The sequence below is a fragment of the Malus domestica genome, chromosome 15 (assembly GCF_042453785.1).
Source record: "Malus domestica chromosome 15, GDT2T_hap1".
Classification (NCBI taxonomy): Eukaryota; Viridiplantae; Streptophyta; class Magnoliopsida; order Rosales; family Rosaceae; genus Malus; species Malus domestica.
The window spans coordinates 50,060,721-50,076,125 of record NC_091675.1 but is presented as its reverse complement, the minus strand read 5'-3'; the positions used below and the strand labels follow the sequence as shown (position 1 = coordinate 50,076,125).

The 15,405-nt window shown below is 35.9% G+C and overlaps 1 protein-coding gene and 1 long non-coding RNA gene across 3 annotated transcripts; one reads left to right on the top strand and one right to left on the bottom strand.

Annotated features, from left to right (window-relative positions):
• Positions 1-539: 539 nt before the first annotated feature.
• Positions 540-2,203, top strand: LOC108172236 (uncharacterized). The gene is made up of 3 exons (XM_008340841.4): positions 540-806; positions 945-1,006; positions 1,923-2,203. Exons 1-3 carry the CDS (start codon positions 693-695, stop codon positions 2,071-2,073), a joined length of 327 nt encoding a protein of 108 aa, XP_008339063.2. The 5' UTR covers positions 540-692; the 3' UTR covers positions 2,074-2,203.
• Positions 2,204-7,186: 4,983 nt separating this feature from the next.
• LOC139192284 (uncharacterized) lies at positions 7,187-10,583 on the bottom strand. 2 transcript variants are annotated; one of them, XR_011576331.1, is made up of 4 exons: positions 10,295-10,583; positions 9,426-9,524; positions 9,053-9,151; positions 7,187-7,604 (listed from the first exon to the last, which is right to left on the bottom strand). It is a non-coding gene; the product is annotated as an uncharacterized lncRNA (long non-coding RNA). The 2 variants fall into 2 exon arrangements; XR_011576332.1 differs by having other exon boundaries at positions 7,187-7,653; positions 10,295-10,565.
• Positions 10,584-15,405: the final 4,822 nt, after the last annotated feature.

The following is a 15,405-nucleotide window of genomic DNA, read 5'->3' as shown; positions in this document are numbered from 1 at the left end:
TCTTGCTCCTTCTCGAAGTCATCGGCCGGTATCCATCTCCATTTATTTATTAAGAGAATTGTTATTGGCACATTAAAAAAGTCATCACACATCTTTTCACATGTATATTTGTTCCCTTTTGTTATCATTAAGAAGAAATGCACTATGACATTTTTAGAGTGTCAAAAACATCCCCCTTCATATGTTTGAACCAAACAGTATTATTTTCGACAAAACAACAATGCTCTTTTTATCAACAAGTTCTCCCTTCGTATATTTGAACTGAACTCTATTATTTTCGACTAAACAACAATGCTCTTTCATAAAAAGTTAAAATTACGTAACTTACACTAAATAATTAAAATTTTAAATTTACAAAACTTGTTTTTAAAAATCAAAATTAAACAAAAACAGAAAATGCTCCTCTCTTTTCTTAAACAAATACGTGAAATTGATATAATAGCTTAAATCACGCGGATCAACCAAACACACGTGCCAAACGGAACCTGGTGAATTAACGTTGCTGAGGCAGCAGATAAGATTAAGCCACCAAACCCTAATACCAGACAGAGGTATTGAAGCCAATAGTTTTTCAAAACCGCCGTCCGCTTATTCTATAAAACTGAGGCAAACACTCCTCAGTTGATGTGTGTACGAATCTGCCCACCTTTCTCTTTCTCTTATTTCTAATTATTAGAATTTCGGTTCAATATATGGAGGGAATGGTTTTGGTTTACGGGACTTTGTGTGAAGGCCAGGATGAGGAGAAAGATGATGCTAAAAGACCGAAGAATTTGACCTATTATCGCATTCATGATTTACCAGAGGTATATACACATGAATTACCTTTTGATCTATTTTCCAGCAACAACATAGATCTGTGATTCAGGTTTCATTTTCCTGGTTATTAGATATATTGCCGTTCTATTTCGTCTTTAACCATTATATTTGATTTTGTTTTGTAGAACTTGTGCCATTCGAGTGACCACCAGGTACGAGGAAACGCTGAAAAGAAAAGGCTGCTCAAGTAATTAACCCTTCATATAACGATCTATTTTATTTTTTATTTGTTTTTGTTTGGCATTGGCGAGACAACGACCGTTGTGTTTTGGTTTGTTACATGGTAAATTGATCGATCTTCCATCGCTGCCAAATTTACTGAAAAGAAAGAAAAAAAAAAAACGGATCTGGAAGGTTTTGACATGTTCCAAAAAACCTATGAGCAATTTCGGTTTATAAATTTGTTATTGTGTCCGATATCACAGCTTTCCAAAAGAATGATCCCAATTCATTGTTTTTCTACCCTGAGTGATAGCCAATGGCTATGATCTCTGGCCCAAAAATTGTTTTCTTAAGAAAATTGTTTTCTTATACCTGAAAAGCTCCCTACCTAGGTTTTTTCCATCTTAAACAAGCCAGCTTTTAATTCAGTTTATTATGTTCAAGACCTGGTGAGTAAATTGAAACCTGATAAACAAGCCAACTTTTGATTTTTTGGCCAGCTTTTAATCCTTCTTATTTATTAAAGATAATTTCTTTTTAATGAAAATTAATGAAAATGGCTTGAAAACTTTGAGTTTTAACGATAAAGACAAAATAAAGGGTAAAGTGAATAGTCTCATGATTGACTTTTTAATGTAAAAATGTGATTTTTCGTTGAAGTAAACAGTACCAGAAGCTTTTCGTTAAAATTCCCTTCTTTTTATTTGTTATCCATGAGTGGAACGAGTAATGTGTTTCAGTTTTTTAAATTTTGTAAATGAATCGATCTGCCAAATTTCTCAAAAAAAAGAAAACAGATCTGACAAAGTTTTGATGTGAACTTGTTGTGTGCTAGGGATTCCTTATCACTGTTATGTGTTCTATATGGTTACGAGTTTCAGAGCAGTAATAAAAATTTAAGTTTGTCATCAACATTACTAACGTCCTCATTTCTGGTGCAGACGTTGCCTTTATCAAGACTTCCCTGTATATCCAAATCTTCAAGTACAGGGAGGTAAGATAAAACCTTTTTCACTGAGTTGCCTAATTTCAGCGAAAACTTACAGACAAAATGGTGGTGGTCATTTTGTTTATCACTTATCCTATCACTAACTCCTTGACGCTTTGGCAAACCCATTTGTACCACGATACTTAAGTTAGACATTAGTATGTACATTTCAGTTAAAATTGAAAATGTAAACTCTTTATGTAGCTCTACATATATATTGTCACTTAGATTCTATTGTAAAGAATGAATGCTCCAAAATTTTAGCATTTGATATTTTGATTTCATATCTCAAATTCAAAAATGAATGCCAACGATTTTGCATTTAACCGTAATCTCCCCGAATGATAATTTCCGTGCTGTCACAGATATCTAATTCCACTGCCAAGAAAACTTTATTTCAAGGGAAACAAACATATCTAAGTAAATATTCAATACTGGAACACTTGTGCAAGAAACCTTTATTCAATGAGGAAAAAGAAGCAACAAAATAAAAATCTCAGACTTAAATTCTCTATTCATCTATTGTTTACTTGGAAATTTTCTTCGTAACCAAACAGATGGTAATGTAAGGAAATCAAAAGTTTGAGAATACGTGGTAAAAGCTGAACTACCACTCTGACGTGTGAGAGTGAAGCACAAGACAATACTTTCTTTTCAAATTCATTTGCTACGTACAATTAACCGCACAAACTGTCAGTAATGACAAAGCGAAGTTATTTAGCTTCGCCTTTTCTGGTGGAGATATGCTGCTCTAATATATTGGCCGTGAAGGCCAGCTTGTATCGTGGATGTATGATTGTTGAGATGCTGCTCTAATATATTGGCAGTGAAGGCAAACTTTAGAGTGTCTAGTAAAATGTGTTTTGTGAAAAAACAGTTGTATTTGTTTTTCTTTCAAACTGTCCTGAGTTTCCTCTCTTTCTCGATCGATCTCGATCTCTCTTCTCTATCTAGGTCTCTCGCAACCCCTACTACCCACAAATTCTCTCCCAGTCTCTCTTATGGTTTTTCAAATGATCCAGTTAGGCATATATATAACTAACCTATCAATTTTACAATTGCAAATTATTCCTCTTTTGTAAAATAATATTGGTTGATGGCCATTCGGTGGTGTTTGGAATTAATTCTACATAATTTCAAGAAAAAGAAGAAAGCGAGAAATCATGGTAGGGAGATCTTTGTGCGACTTTTCCTCTCTCACCAATTAAAAGTCATTCTAACTCGTTCTGAGTTCAATTATCAATCGATCTGAGTTCGTTCTTTGTGGATGCTCCAGCTTGCGACAGCGAGCAAATTTTAGGTTATGGTAATAGCAACATGTGGTGGCGAGTGACCAATATCGTGAAAGTATATGTTAAAGAAGATATCTAAATTAAATTTTTTTAGAACAAAATCTCAAATTAATTAATCAATATTGTAAATTGATCATATTTAGTTATTTACTTCCTTGTTTAGTCTCTTAGGCAATAGTTTAGGATCATATTGTGAGAGTCATTGTATAAAGATGTAACCCTAGTTGATAAATATACTACGGAAATTATTCTCCCATTCTACGCTTCTTATGATGGTATCAGAGCATCCTTGCAATTGATGACACTCCCTGAGATTTCCTTCGACATGGATCCTAAGAGCCATGTCTTAACCAGATTGTTGCATCGATTCCATTGCTGCAATTCTTCAGGTTTATTTTCACTTGGCTTCTTGACTGTTCCATCAACAAGCCCTAGTTTGTTTTTGAACATTAAGGCCATGCTCATGGATTGAACCCATGTACTGTTATTGTCCTCCACCAGCGGTTGCGGCACAACATTGCACTATGTTGGTCCGAATGGTGGAGATAGAATCGGTGATTAGGGCATTCCCACTTTAGATGTGAAGTCATGCATGAAGAGGTTGAATTTTTGTCTACGTTGTCACACATGGTTGGGTTTGCTAGCGTTTGTATTTATGTTTGTATTTTGCTTTTCAATTTTCCCAGATCAATCACTTTGTTACCATCATAAGAAGCGTAGAATGGGAGAATAATTTCCGTAGTATTTCATCAACTAGATTTACATCTTTATACAATGACTTTCACAATATGATTTTAAACTATTGCCTAAAAACAAGGCAAATCAGAGACTAAATAATGAAGTAAATAACTAAATATTTCAAATTAATTAGTCACTATTGTAAATTGATATTTAGTTTTTTACTTCCTTGTTTAGTCTTTGATTAGCCTTGTTTGTAGGCAATAGTTTAGGATCATATTGTGAGAGATCATTGTATAAAGATGTAACCCTAGTTGATGAATATATCCTACGGAAATCATATTCTCCCATTCTACGCTACTTATGATGGTACCAGAGTAATTGGTCTGGGAAAATAAAAACACAAATACAAACCCTAGCAAACGTAGCCATGGGTGACAATGTAGACAACAAGTCAACCTTGTTAGGCATGATCTGAAGTGGGAAAGCCTTGATCACCTACTGTATCGCCACCATTCGGGCCAACTTTGTACAATGCTTGTGACGCAGCTGCTGGTGGAAGATAATTACACATGGGTTCATTCCATAGCCATGGCCTTAATGGTCAAAAACAAACTAGGGCTTGTTGATGGAACGGTCAAGAAGCCAAGTGAAGATAAACTTGAAGAATTGCAGCAATGGAATTGATGCAACAATCTGGTTAAGACGTGGCTCTTAGGATCCATGTCGAAGGAAATCTTAGGAAGTGTTAACTACAAGGATGCTATGAAACCATCATCAGAAAGCATGGAATGGGAGTCTTTGATTAGCCTTGTTTGTAGGCAATAGTTTAGGTTCATATTTTGAGAGGCATTGTATAAAGATGTAACCCTAGTTGTTGAATATACTACGGAAATTATTCTCCCATTCTACGGTTCTTTGAGTATATATGAGATATCCAACATATCAATAACTATCTATTACCATATCGACAACATTGTGAATATAGACATGGTTTACATACATTATAGATATCATATAAACAATATATATACTACATGCTAATAGCCTAATACTATATCTATGGTATATATCTAAGTTTTATCTATAAGCTTATGTACATAGGGTACTTCACAATTTCAATCTTTCAATACTATATGTTGTTCATGTCTTTCATGTCTTTCTTTCTATTTCAACAACCAAAGTTAGAAATCCTTCTATTTAGCTAATTCCCCCACCCCCCCCCCCCCCCAAAAAAGAAAAAAAAAGATAACGTGGAATTAACCTGGTGAATAGCTAAATACAGGCAGAGGAACCAAACACACGTGCCAAACTGAACATGAAGAATATAAACAATAAGACCAAGGGCGAAGCTAGAAAGTTAGCTCACTGGGGATGCATGACTATTCTCGTTGCATCCCAACAACAAGGCACACAATGCCAAAACCTTTCTCCCATGTTTTTGATGATGCATTTTGTCAGCACTTCACTGACCCATACCATTGTGTGCTTAGCGTACATAATATCCTCACTCTTTAGTGCTCTTTAATTGTGTCTTTTGGTCCATATTGTAATAGGTCAAACAAAGAGTAAAATCATAAATAGGGCCAAGAGATCATATTTATAAGACGAGTAGGCGGAGGGAGGTTAATTGGCCTTTTATTATTTTAAGGAAAAATGACTCTTTAAATTATCTAAAAAGGTGTTGTCTCACTAAATTCATACACGTTTTTTCCTTGGTGGCTATCTTGGATGAGGATCGAGTGATAGAGTTGCACTGGAGATATGTTGATGTTGTTTAGCTTTTGTTGAACTCGTCTGTTTCACGAAAAATGAATAAAAAATAGATATTTGAAGGTAGTTTTGACAAACTACTCAAAACTAAGTGTATTATTTAAACCCAAAAAATTGAGAGGGGCGCTTCATCAAATTCACCCCTAGATAAGACTGACCCATCAAACCCTAATACAAAAAGGGATGCAATATTCACACACCTTTTTTTACTTTCCACACCTTTATTTGCGACCATCGGATCAAATGAATTAAAAAATATCAAATGACATAAATTAACAAGGGTGTGTGAGAAGTAAAAAGGCGTTTGTGGATAACACACCTTATAGAATGTATTGAAGCCAATAGTTTTTCAAGACCGCCGTTCACTTATTCTAATGAATTGCAGTAAACACTCCTCAGTTTCTGTGTGTCAGAATCTGGCCACCATATCTTATTTCTTATTTGATTTTCGGTTCAATATATAGAGGGAATGGTTTTGGTTTACGAGGCTATATCTGCAGGCCAAGAAGAAGAAGATGGTGATCTTAAAAGACTGGAGAGAGTTGGACTTATTATTTAATTGATGATCTACCAGAGGTATATACATTTCAATAAACAACAATTATCCTTTGATCATTTTTCCACCAACAATGTATAGAGTTGTGCTTTAGGGTTTCATTTTCCTTGTTTATTAGACATATTTTTGTTCTATTTCTTCTTTAACAATTAGATTTGAGTTCGTTTTATTGAATTCTTGCCGATCGAATAGTATATGTGGGCAAGCAAGAGTATGACACTAAGGTTGCTCAGGTAGTCCTTCGTATTCATCAAATCTATTTCTTTTTTATTTCTTTGGCAAGAGTGGACAAACGATGTGTTTTAATTTCCTGAATTTAGCAAATCCATCGATCTTCCACTGCCTACTAAAATGTACAAAAAAAAAAAGATAAAAAAACCAATCTGGAACATCATTAGTTTTGATATAAGTTTTATCTTCTAGGGGATCCTTAATCACTGTCATACGTCATATATGGGCACTAGTACAAAAAATACTTTGCGCGACGTAGGACCGTCGTCGCGCAAAGTCAAAAATACGTCGCCCAAAAATTAGCCAAACGAACCTTCGTCGCGCAAGAACCGTCGCGCGAAGGCAGTGAAGGAAGGGTTTGCGCGACGTAGGTGCCTACCTGCGTCGCGCAAAGTAGCTTTGCGCGACGCAGGGATCTACGTCGCGCAAAGCAGCTTTGCGCGACGTAGGTAGGCACTACGTCGCTCAAAGCAGCTTTGCGCGACGTAGGTAGGCACTACGTCGCGCAAAGAAACTTTGCGCGACGCAGGGATCTACGTCGCGCAAAGCTACTTTGAGCGACGTAGTGCCTACCTACGTCGCGCAAAGTTTTATTTATTTATTTATTTTTTGTCATTTATATTTATTTTTTTAATTTTTAATAAATATTATAATTAAATTCTAAAAAATAATTAATAAACCAAGAAAAAGTAAATAATTATAGAATATATGAAAATGTATGTTTGTCCGAACAAAAAAATAAAAAACTACAAGTCTTCTAAGTTTAATACATCATGCTACTCGGTATCGTCTGGGCAAAATGGCTGGGAAGTCGAAGGTGGAGCAACATTAGGTGCTGGCATCGTCGGGATTTGGAGGCCGGACATCGCTAAGGCCTGAACAATCATATTCATCCTCTCGTCCTGGGCCCTAATGTGGTCGCCCTGGGCCGCAACCTGACCTCTTAGGGTTGTCACTTCCTCCTTCAAGGAATTGACCTCTCCTATGGACAATCTGGAAGAAGAGGCACCCGTTTCACGAACCCCCGCCTTCCCCGTACACCGAACAACCTTACCATGACGACGACCGAACTTCTGATCCAAGACCTCAGTCACAATCTGAACATCTGCATCCAAGGGTGGAAATTCAACCTTAAATCTTCTCACCAATACAAACTACATCATGGATGATGATCATAGAAATGTGAAGGAGAGGGAAAAACAAAGGTAGGTAAGACAGGCTACTAAGAATACAATAATGGTGATTCCAGAAAATGGTACTAAAAATTTAAAACGCAGTCGCATTTATATGTTTCTTTGCAAAATGATAAATTGAAATGGCAGGCATTTCATCATAATTAAGCTCATCTAAATATTAAATCCAAATATGAACCTCAACAAAGGTTTCTTCGCAACATAATTTGGACTTCAAACATAAGATGATGGCTGCAAGGAATAACTCTACACACCCACTTCACACTCTTTCACTGAGTCATGAGTACACTTATGAACACAGAATTTTTTCATTTTTTTTTTCTGTTTTAACAGATTAATATTGAATGGACAAAACGGATTGGGCATTCCAAATTGCAGTGGCAAACATTTTGCAATCCATCATCCAACCAACTAATCTTCCAATTATTTGCATATACATACATATATATACACACATATATATGCTTGGAATATGTATTTAATTATTGCAGAGAAGCAAAACGGAGAAACGAGAAAATTAAAGGGAAAAGGAAAAGGGGAGAAGAGAAAGAGAACTGAGCAATCTTTCTTCTTCCCCTGAAAAATTAACAAAGGTTTCAGAATGGTGCTGATAATGATTTCTACAGCTTGCAACTAGTGAACGATTGTGGCTGAATGTATAGAGAGAGTGTTCTCTTAAAAACAATTCTAAGAAATCAATTTCCACATCTTTCAATCAGTGCGAGCATATAGGAAATGGAAAAGACATATAATTTGTTTATACAGAGTTGACATCGGGAGGGCCACATTTTCGGCCTACCACTCCTCCGAATATTTGTGTAAAACGTGTAAGTTCAGGACATGCAGAGCATCAAGAAAGCATTCAACTCAACATCATTTCAAAGACAAACTTATCAGTAAGAAATTTAACAAAAGAATAGAAAACAAAAGGCGAAAGCATAAATCTTTTCTCGCTAAAGAGAAAGCAAAAGGCTTAAAGCATGCCACACAAAATGCTGAAAGAATACATTTTCAGCTTATATAATATTTGCTTAATGGAATATAGGATTTCAAGCTCAACCACCAAGTTCTTGATGAGAAATACGTACAAAAAGAAACCGTGCAAAGGTCTAATTAAACCAAGGTCATAACAATGAAACGAAAAGTTTCACATGCCGAAACTGAAACACACACACAACACTGCTACAACTTAGAAATTAAAATGCCAATTATCTAAAGCTAGTCAATTCTACTTCACATGGCATTGGACAATAACACAGATTTTTCCGACTAATGACAAGTCCGCTTCTAAATGTAATTGGTTTTCTCAAATCATCTTAAACACAGAATACTGAATGTACAATTACAGGGATTGTCGTACCTATGGACTCCTGCAGATGGGTAAGAATGACTTGCAGCAGGACGAGCTCTTTCAAAGGCCAAATGAGGTGAATGCAGCTGCCCTAGAGCTTCAGGCCCCCTATGTTGAAATAAAAATCAATAAGTTTTTAATATATAACGAAACCCAAATGCGCAATGGCTATTCAATGACAGGTGTTTATGCATAACTCAGGCACATTCATGCATCAATAATATATCACAACACTATATTCTTCTCTGATGTGTCATAAATTAAACATGTGCCACAAGAATGTGATCGCATTGAGACAGATACACACAGAAAAAAACATAAAACACTAAGTGAAACACATAATAATGAATTTATATGTTTAATTTACAAGGGTTGTCCTTACCCATGGACTCCTGCAGAAGGGTAAGGTTGACTCGCAGCAGGACGAACTCTTCCAAAGCCTAAAGGAAGAGAATACAGCTGCCCTGGAGCTTCAGGCCCCCTATGTTCAAATAAACCAATAAGTTTTTACCAAAGCCAAATGCTCAATGACCATTCAATCACAGGTTTTTATGCGGGACTCAGCACACTCATACATCAATGATATATCACAGCACCATATTTTTCTATGACATGTACATTAAACATACACCAAATAATTTTGTGATCGCATTGGGACTAATAACAAAGACAGAAATCATTTAACACCAATTGAAACACTTTTAAGGAATTTAAAAGTTTACAGTTCATGCTGTTGTCATTACCTTCGACAAAACATTTACAAAGCCTGTTTATTTCTTAAGAAAAATAAAGGTACGGTAGTTAAGCTTGGCAAGTCAGATTAACAATGCACATAGGATCCCCCCCCCCCCGGGGGAAGCCAGTGCTTAATTTCATGGTGAAGTTTGACATAAGTGCATCAAAGTCACTCCTAAGCCATAGATTATCCTAGTAAAATACATGAGCTTAACGCTTAATTGAGCAGAACGAGTAGCACTTAACGTAAGATAAATCAATTTTCTTCCAATATTAATTCATTCTGGAAATCGAATTTGGCTTCCAAAATTTTCTCACCAACCAAACAGAAAGAGATGGAAAAAGAAAATCTGTGAAATTCTCGCCAATGGAGCTCAACAGATCAACAAAATTGCAAAAACTTTAAACAATCAACTCGAATCACTTCACCGAAAAAGCAATTTGACAAAAACCCAACATGCAATTTGAGCCTAAACCCTAAATAACAAAAACCCATCGAAGATCAGAAACTCTCACCTTGATTTTGGGACTTGATTCGCGTCGGCTTCGAGATTCGCATGGCTGCCAGTCGTTTAGAACGAGAGGGAGAGAGACAACCAACAGAGTAGTGGTGGTGGTTGGATTCGAGATTGTGAAGAGGAAAGCTTGCGAACGAGAGGGAGATAGATGTCCACGGGAAAGAGAGAAGGAGAGATGAGCGAGAGGGAAGAGAGAGGTCTATACGGCAAAGAGGGAAGAGAGAGGTCTATTATACAGGAAAGAGGGAAAGCGGAGAGAGATGTCTACGGGCCGGGAAAGAGGTCCAAACTTAGGAAAATTGAAAAAAACCGCCTATTTTTCACTATTTTACCGCCATATTTATCATAACTTGCGCGACGTAGGTACACTTGCGTCGTGCAAAACTGTTTTGCGCGACGCATGTGTACCTACGTCGCGCAAAGTGTTTTTTTTTTTTTTTTTCTTTTGCTTTTCTCTTGCCCTTTTGCTTATGAGTATAAAATAAATAAATTAAAATATACTTACTAAATATATATACCATTGAACTTGATGGGAAATGCATTGTACGAAATTAGTTTCAACGATCAAACCGTCAAACTTGTTTGTATATACTTCGAGATCACATACGCCAAAAATAAAAATAAAAAAATATTCAGAGATCAAGTAACAGGACAAAACTTTTTTACGGTTATAAATGAAAAATCACGATTTAACGGTAGTTTTAACTTCGATTTTGATAATTTTTTAGAGCTACACTCCTTGACCCTATATTAATACAATGAACTAATTCGATCTTCAATTAAAATATTTACACTAGTGGACACCACAAAATCTTATGTTATAATTGATGAAAGTATAAATAAACTCTAAGTGATAGTGAATGTATTGTTTTGATGGGAGATGCATTGTACGAAACTAGTTTCAACGATCCAACCGTCAAACTTATTTGTATATGCTTCGAGATCGCGTACGCCAAAAATCGCAAAAAACAAACATTCAATGATTAAGTAACGGGACAAAACTTTTCGACGGTTATAAACGAAAAAGCACGATTTAACGATAGTTTTAACTCCGATTTTGATGATTTTTTAGAGCTACACTCCTTGACCCTATATGAATACAATGAACTAATTCGATCTTCAATTTAAAATATTTACACTAGTGGACACCACAAAATCTTATGTTATACTTGATGAAAATATAAATAAACTCCAAGTGTTAGTGAATGTATCGTTTTAATGGGATACACATTCTACGAAACTAGTTTCAACGATCCAACCGTCAAACATATTTGTATATGCTTTGAGATCGCGTACGCTAAAAATCACAAAAAACAAACATTCAGAGATCAAGTAACGAGACAAAACTTTTCGACGGTTATAAACGAAAAAGCACGATTTAACGGTAGTTTTAACTCCGATTTTGATGATTTTTTAGAGCTACACTCCTTGACCCTATATGAATACAATGAACTAATTCGATCTTCAATTTAAAATATTACACTAGTGGACACCACAAAATCTTATGTTATACTTGATGAAAATATAAATAAACTCCAAGTGTTAGTGAATGTATCGTTTTAATGGGATACACATTCTACGAAACTAGTTTCAACAATCCAACCGTCAAACATGTTTGTATATGCTTTGAGATCGCGTACGCTAAAAATCACAAAAAACAAACATTCAGAGATCAAGTAACGAGACAAAACTTTTCGACGGTTATAAACGAAAAAGCACGATTTAAAGGTAGTTTTAACTCCGATTTTGATGATTTTTTAGAGCTACACTCCTTGACCCTATATGAATACAATGAACTAATTCGATCTTCAATTTAAAATATTTACACTAGTGGACACCACAAAATCTTATGTTATACTTGATGAAAATATAAATAAACTCCAAGTGTTAGTGAATGTATCGTTTTAATGAGATACGCATTGTACGAAACTAGTTTCAACGATCCAACCGTCAAACGTGTTTGTATATGTTTTGAGATCGCGTACGCCAAAAATCGCAAAAAACAAACATTCAGAGATCAAGTAACGAGACAAAACTTTTCGACGGTTATAAACGAAAAAGCACGATTTAACGGTAGTTTTAACTCCGATTTTGATGATTTTTTAGAGCTACACTCCTTGACCCTATATGAATACAATGAACTAATTCGATCTTCAATTTAAAATATTACACTACTGGACACCACAAAATCTTATGTTATACTTGATGAAAATATAAATAAACTCCAAGTGTTAGTGAATGTATCGTTTTAATGAGATACGCATTGTACGAAACTAGTTTCAACGATCCAACCGTCAAACGTGTTTGTATATGCTTTGAGATCGCGTACGCCAAAAATCGCAAAAAACAAACATTCAGAGATCAAGTAACGAGACAAAACTTTTCGACGGTTATAAACGAAAAAACACGATTTAACGGTAGTTTTAACTCCGATTTTGATGATTTTTTAGAGCTACACTCCTTGACCCTATATGAATACAATGAACTAATTCGATCTTCAATTTAAAATATTACACTACTGGACACCACAAAATCTTATGTTATACTTGATGAAAATATAAATAAACTCCAAGTGTTAGTGAATGTATCGTTTTAATGAGATACGCATTGTACGAAACTAGTTTCAACGATCCAACCGTCAAACGTGTTTGTATATGCTTTGAGATCGCGTACGCCAAAAATCGCAAAAAACAAACATTCAGAGATCAAGTAACGGGACAAAACTTTTCGACGATTATAAACGAAAAAGCACGATTTAACGGTAGTTTTAACTCCGATTTTGATGATTTTTGAGAGCTACACTCTTTAACCCTATATGAATACAATGAACTAATTTGATCGTCAATTTAAAACATTTACACAAGTAGATACCACAATAGAAAAAGGCAATGCAAGAACCCCAAAAGAAGAGGAAAAAAAAAAAAAAAAACTTTGCGCGACGTAGGTACACCTACGTCGTGCAAAGCTGTTTTGTGCGACGCAGGTGTACCTACGTCGCGCAAAGTTTTTTTTTTTTTTTTTTCCCTCTTCTTAGCTTTTGTTTCCCTAAACCTATCAAAATCCTTCATACTCCTAGTCATTCATTCTACTCGTTCAATTGTTCAAAACCAAAACTCAACTTGTTAAAAATAAGCTAGCATTGACAAAGATAATTAAAGAAAAACATAAATACATAAAAATAAAAAAATCCAAACATAAATGTAATTAATAAATCAAATAAATACAATACTTGAAGGTGAAGATGGTGAAGGTTGAGAGAGGTAGAGAGTCTGAAAGAGAGTGAAGGAGAGAGGTTGAGTGTGAAGAAAAAGGCCCCTATGTGTGGTTATTTAAGAAAAAAAAGTCGTTGACTTTGCGCGACGCCACCCACGTCGCGCAAAGTATCTTTGTGCGACGGAACTTTACGCGACGAAGGAATGCGTCGCGCAAAGAGGTTTTGCGTGACGTAGGTGCACCTTCGTCGCGCAAAGCTGTTTTGCGCGACGCATTCCTTCGTCGCGCAAAGGTCCGTCGCGCAAAGATACTTTGCGCGACGTTTTGTGTTTAGCGTCGCGCAAAGATACTTTGCGCGACGAAATTTGCTGCGTCGCGCAAGTTTCCGTCGCGCAAACATGTTTTTGTACTAGTGGGGGCAGATAATCTTTTCAACTTTTCTGTAGTTAATTTTCCATTGTATATCTCGGTACCTTTTCTTAAATACTCTTCCCATGTTTCAAATAACCTATCGTCAAATTTGATGAGGCTTCGATTGTTGAGTCCCCTTCGAGCTCATTTGGTATTCTCCTATATCAGCGCTGTTTAATAATCCCAATTCAATGTTTTTCTTACCCAGATTGATAGCCAATGGAAATAATCCAGCTTTTAATTTAGTTTACTGCCTTTAATATCTGGTGAGTAAATGGAAACTGGAAAACTTATCGAGCCTTTGCCCTAGCAGTACAGTTGACCAAGTTATGGGTGAATGCAACTATACTCTATGGTGATGGATTAGTTATTTTCTTGTTTAGGTACTATGAATTTATAGATACTGCTTCATACTATTTCTTGGTGGCTAGTTCAACGACAGATTCTTTGAAACCAAACAACTTGGAATAAAAACGTTTTTAAAAGAGTTTTTACATAAATTTGTTGTGCTAGGGTTTCCGCATATATGGATCTGATAATTTTCTCAAGAACTTATTCTGTAGTTTATTATATATAGTGGTGCCCTTTGTAAGTCTTTCCCATGTCCAAATGTTGGTCATGATCTCAATGGAGTCCCTTTGAGGGGAGATCATCCTCGGTAGATTAATTTGGTAATTTATGTGTCTCCGATACCAGTGCTTTCCAAAAGAATGATCCCAATTCATTGTATTATTCCCTTGAGCAGCCGATGGCCATCATCATCTCTGACCCAAAAACTGTTTTCTTGTACCTGCAAAGATAGCTGGCTAGGCTTCTTCCTTCTCTCTACAAGCCAGCTATTAATTACTTTCTCTTTACTGGCATCATGATCTGGCGAGTAAATAGAAATGTGAGCTTCGTTTGCCAAGCTTACCTAGAACATCACATATTTGTATGTACAAATATCCACACATGCGTCTGCACGTAGATGAAACATTGTTAAATTGTTACTTGAGCACTCAGCTTTGCTCCATGGCTATGCGATTACTTTTCTTCCTCTCTAGGCACTATAAGTTCAATCATGCAGTTTTTTCTTCTTCAAAACGAACTTGGAAAAAAATGTTTTTTAAGGCAGTATGCTACACCTTAATACCTTTCAAAGACAGTTTATCCTTCAAGTTTCTGCTATTTATACTTCCGTCTTTTACAGATTGATAAATTTTGATGCATGATAAGAAACCAAATTTATGATTAAGTCGTGGTTGAGGTAAGGCCCGGTGTGCCTTTTCAAACTTTAATTTATCAATTAGTCAGGAGGCAAATGCCTTCGCCCATGAGCGTTAGGTCTCGGGTTCGAGACTTGGGAGCAGCCTCTCCATAAATGGGGTAAGGCTAGCCGACATTCACCTCTCCCAGACCCTGCGTAAAGCGGGAGTCTTGTGCACTGGGTACGACCTTTTTTTTTTTAGTCAGGATGTAGTCGTTACATATGATTCTTAGAATTTC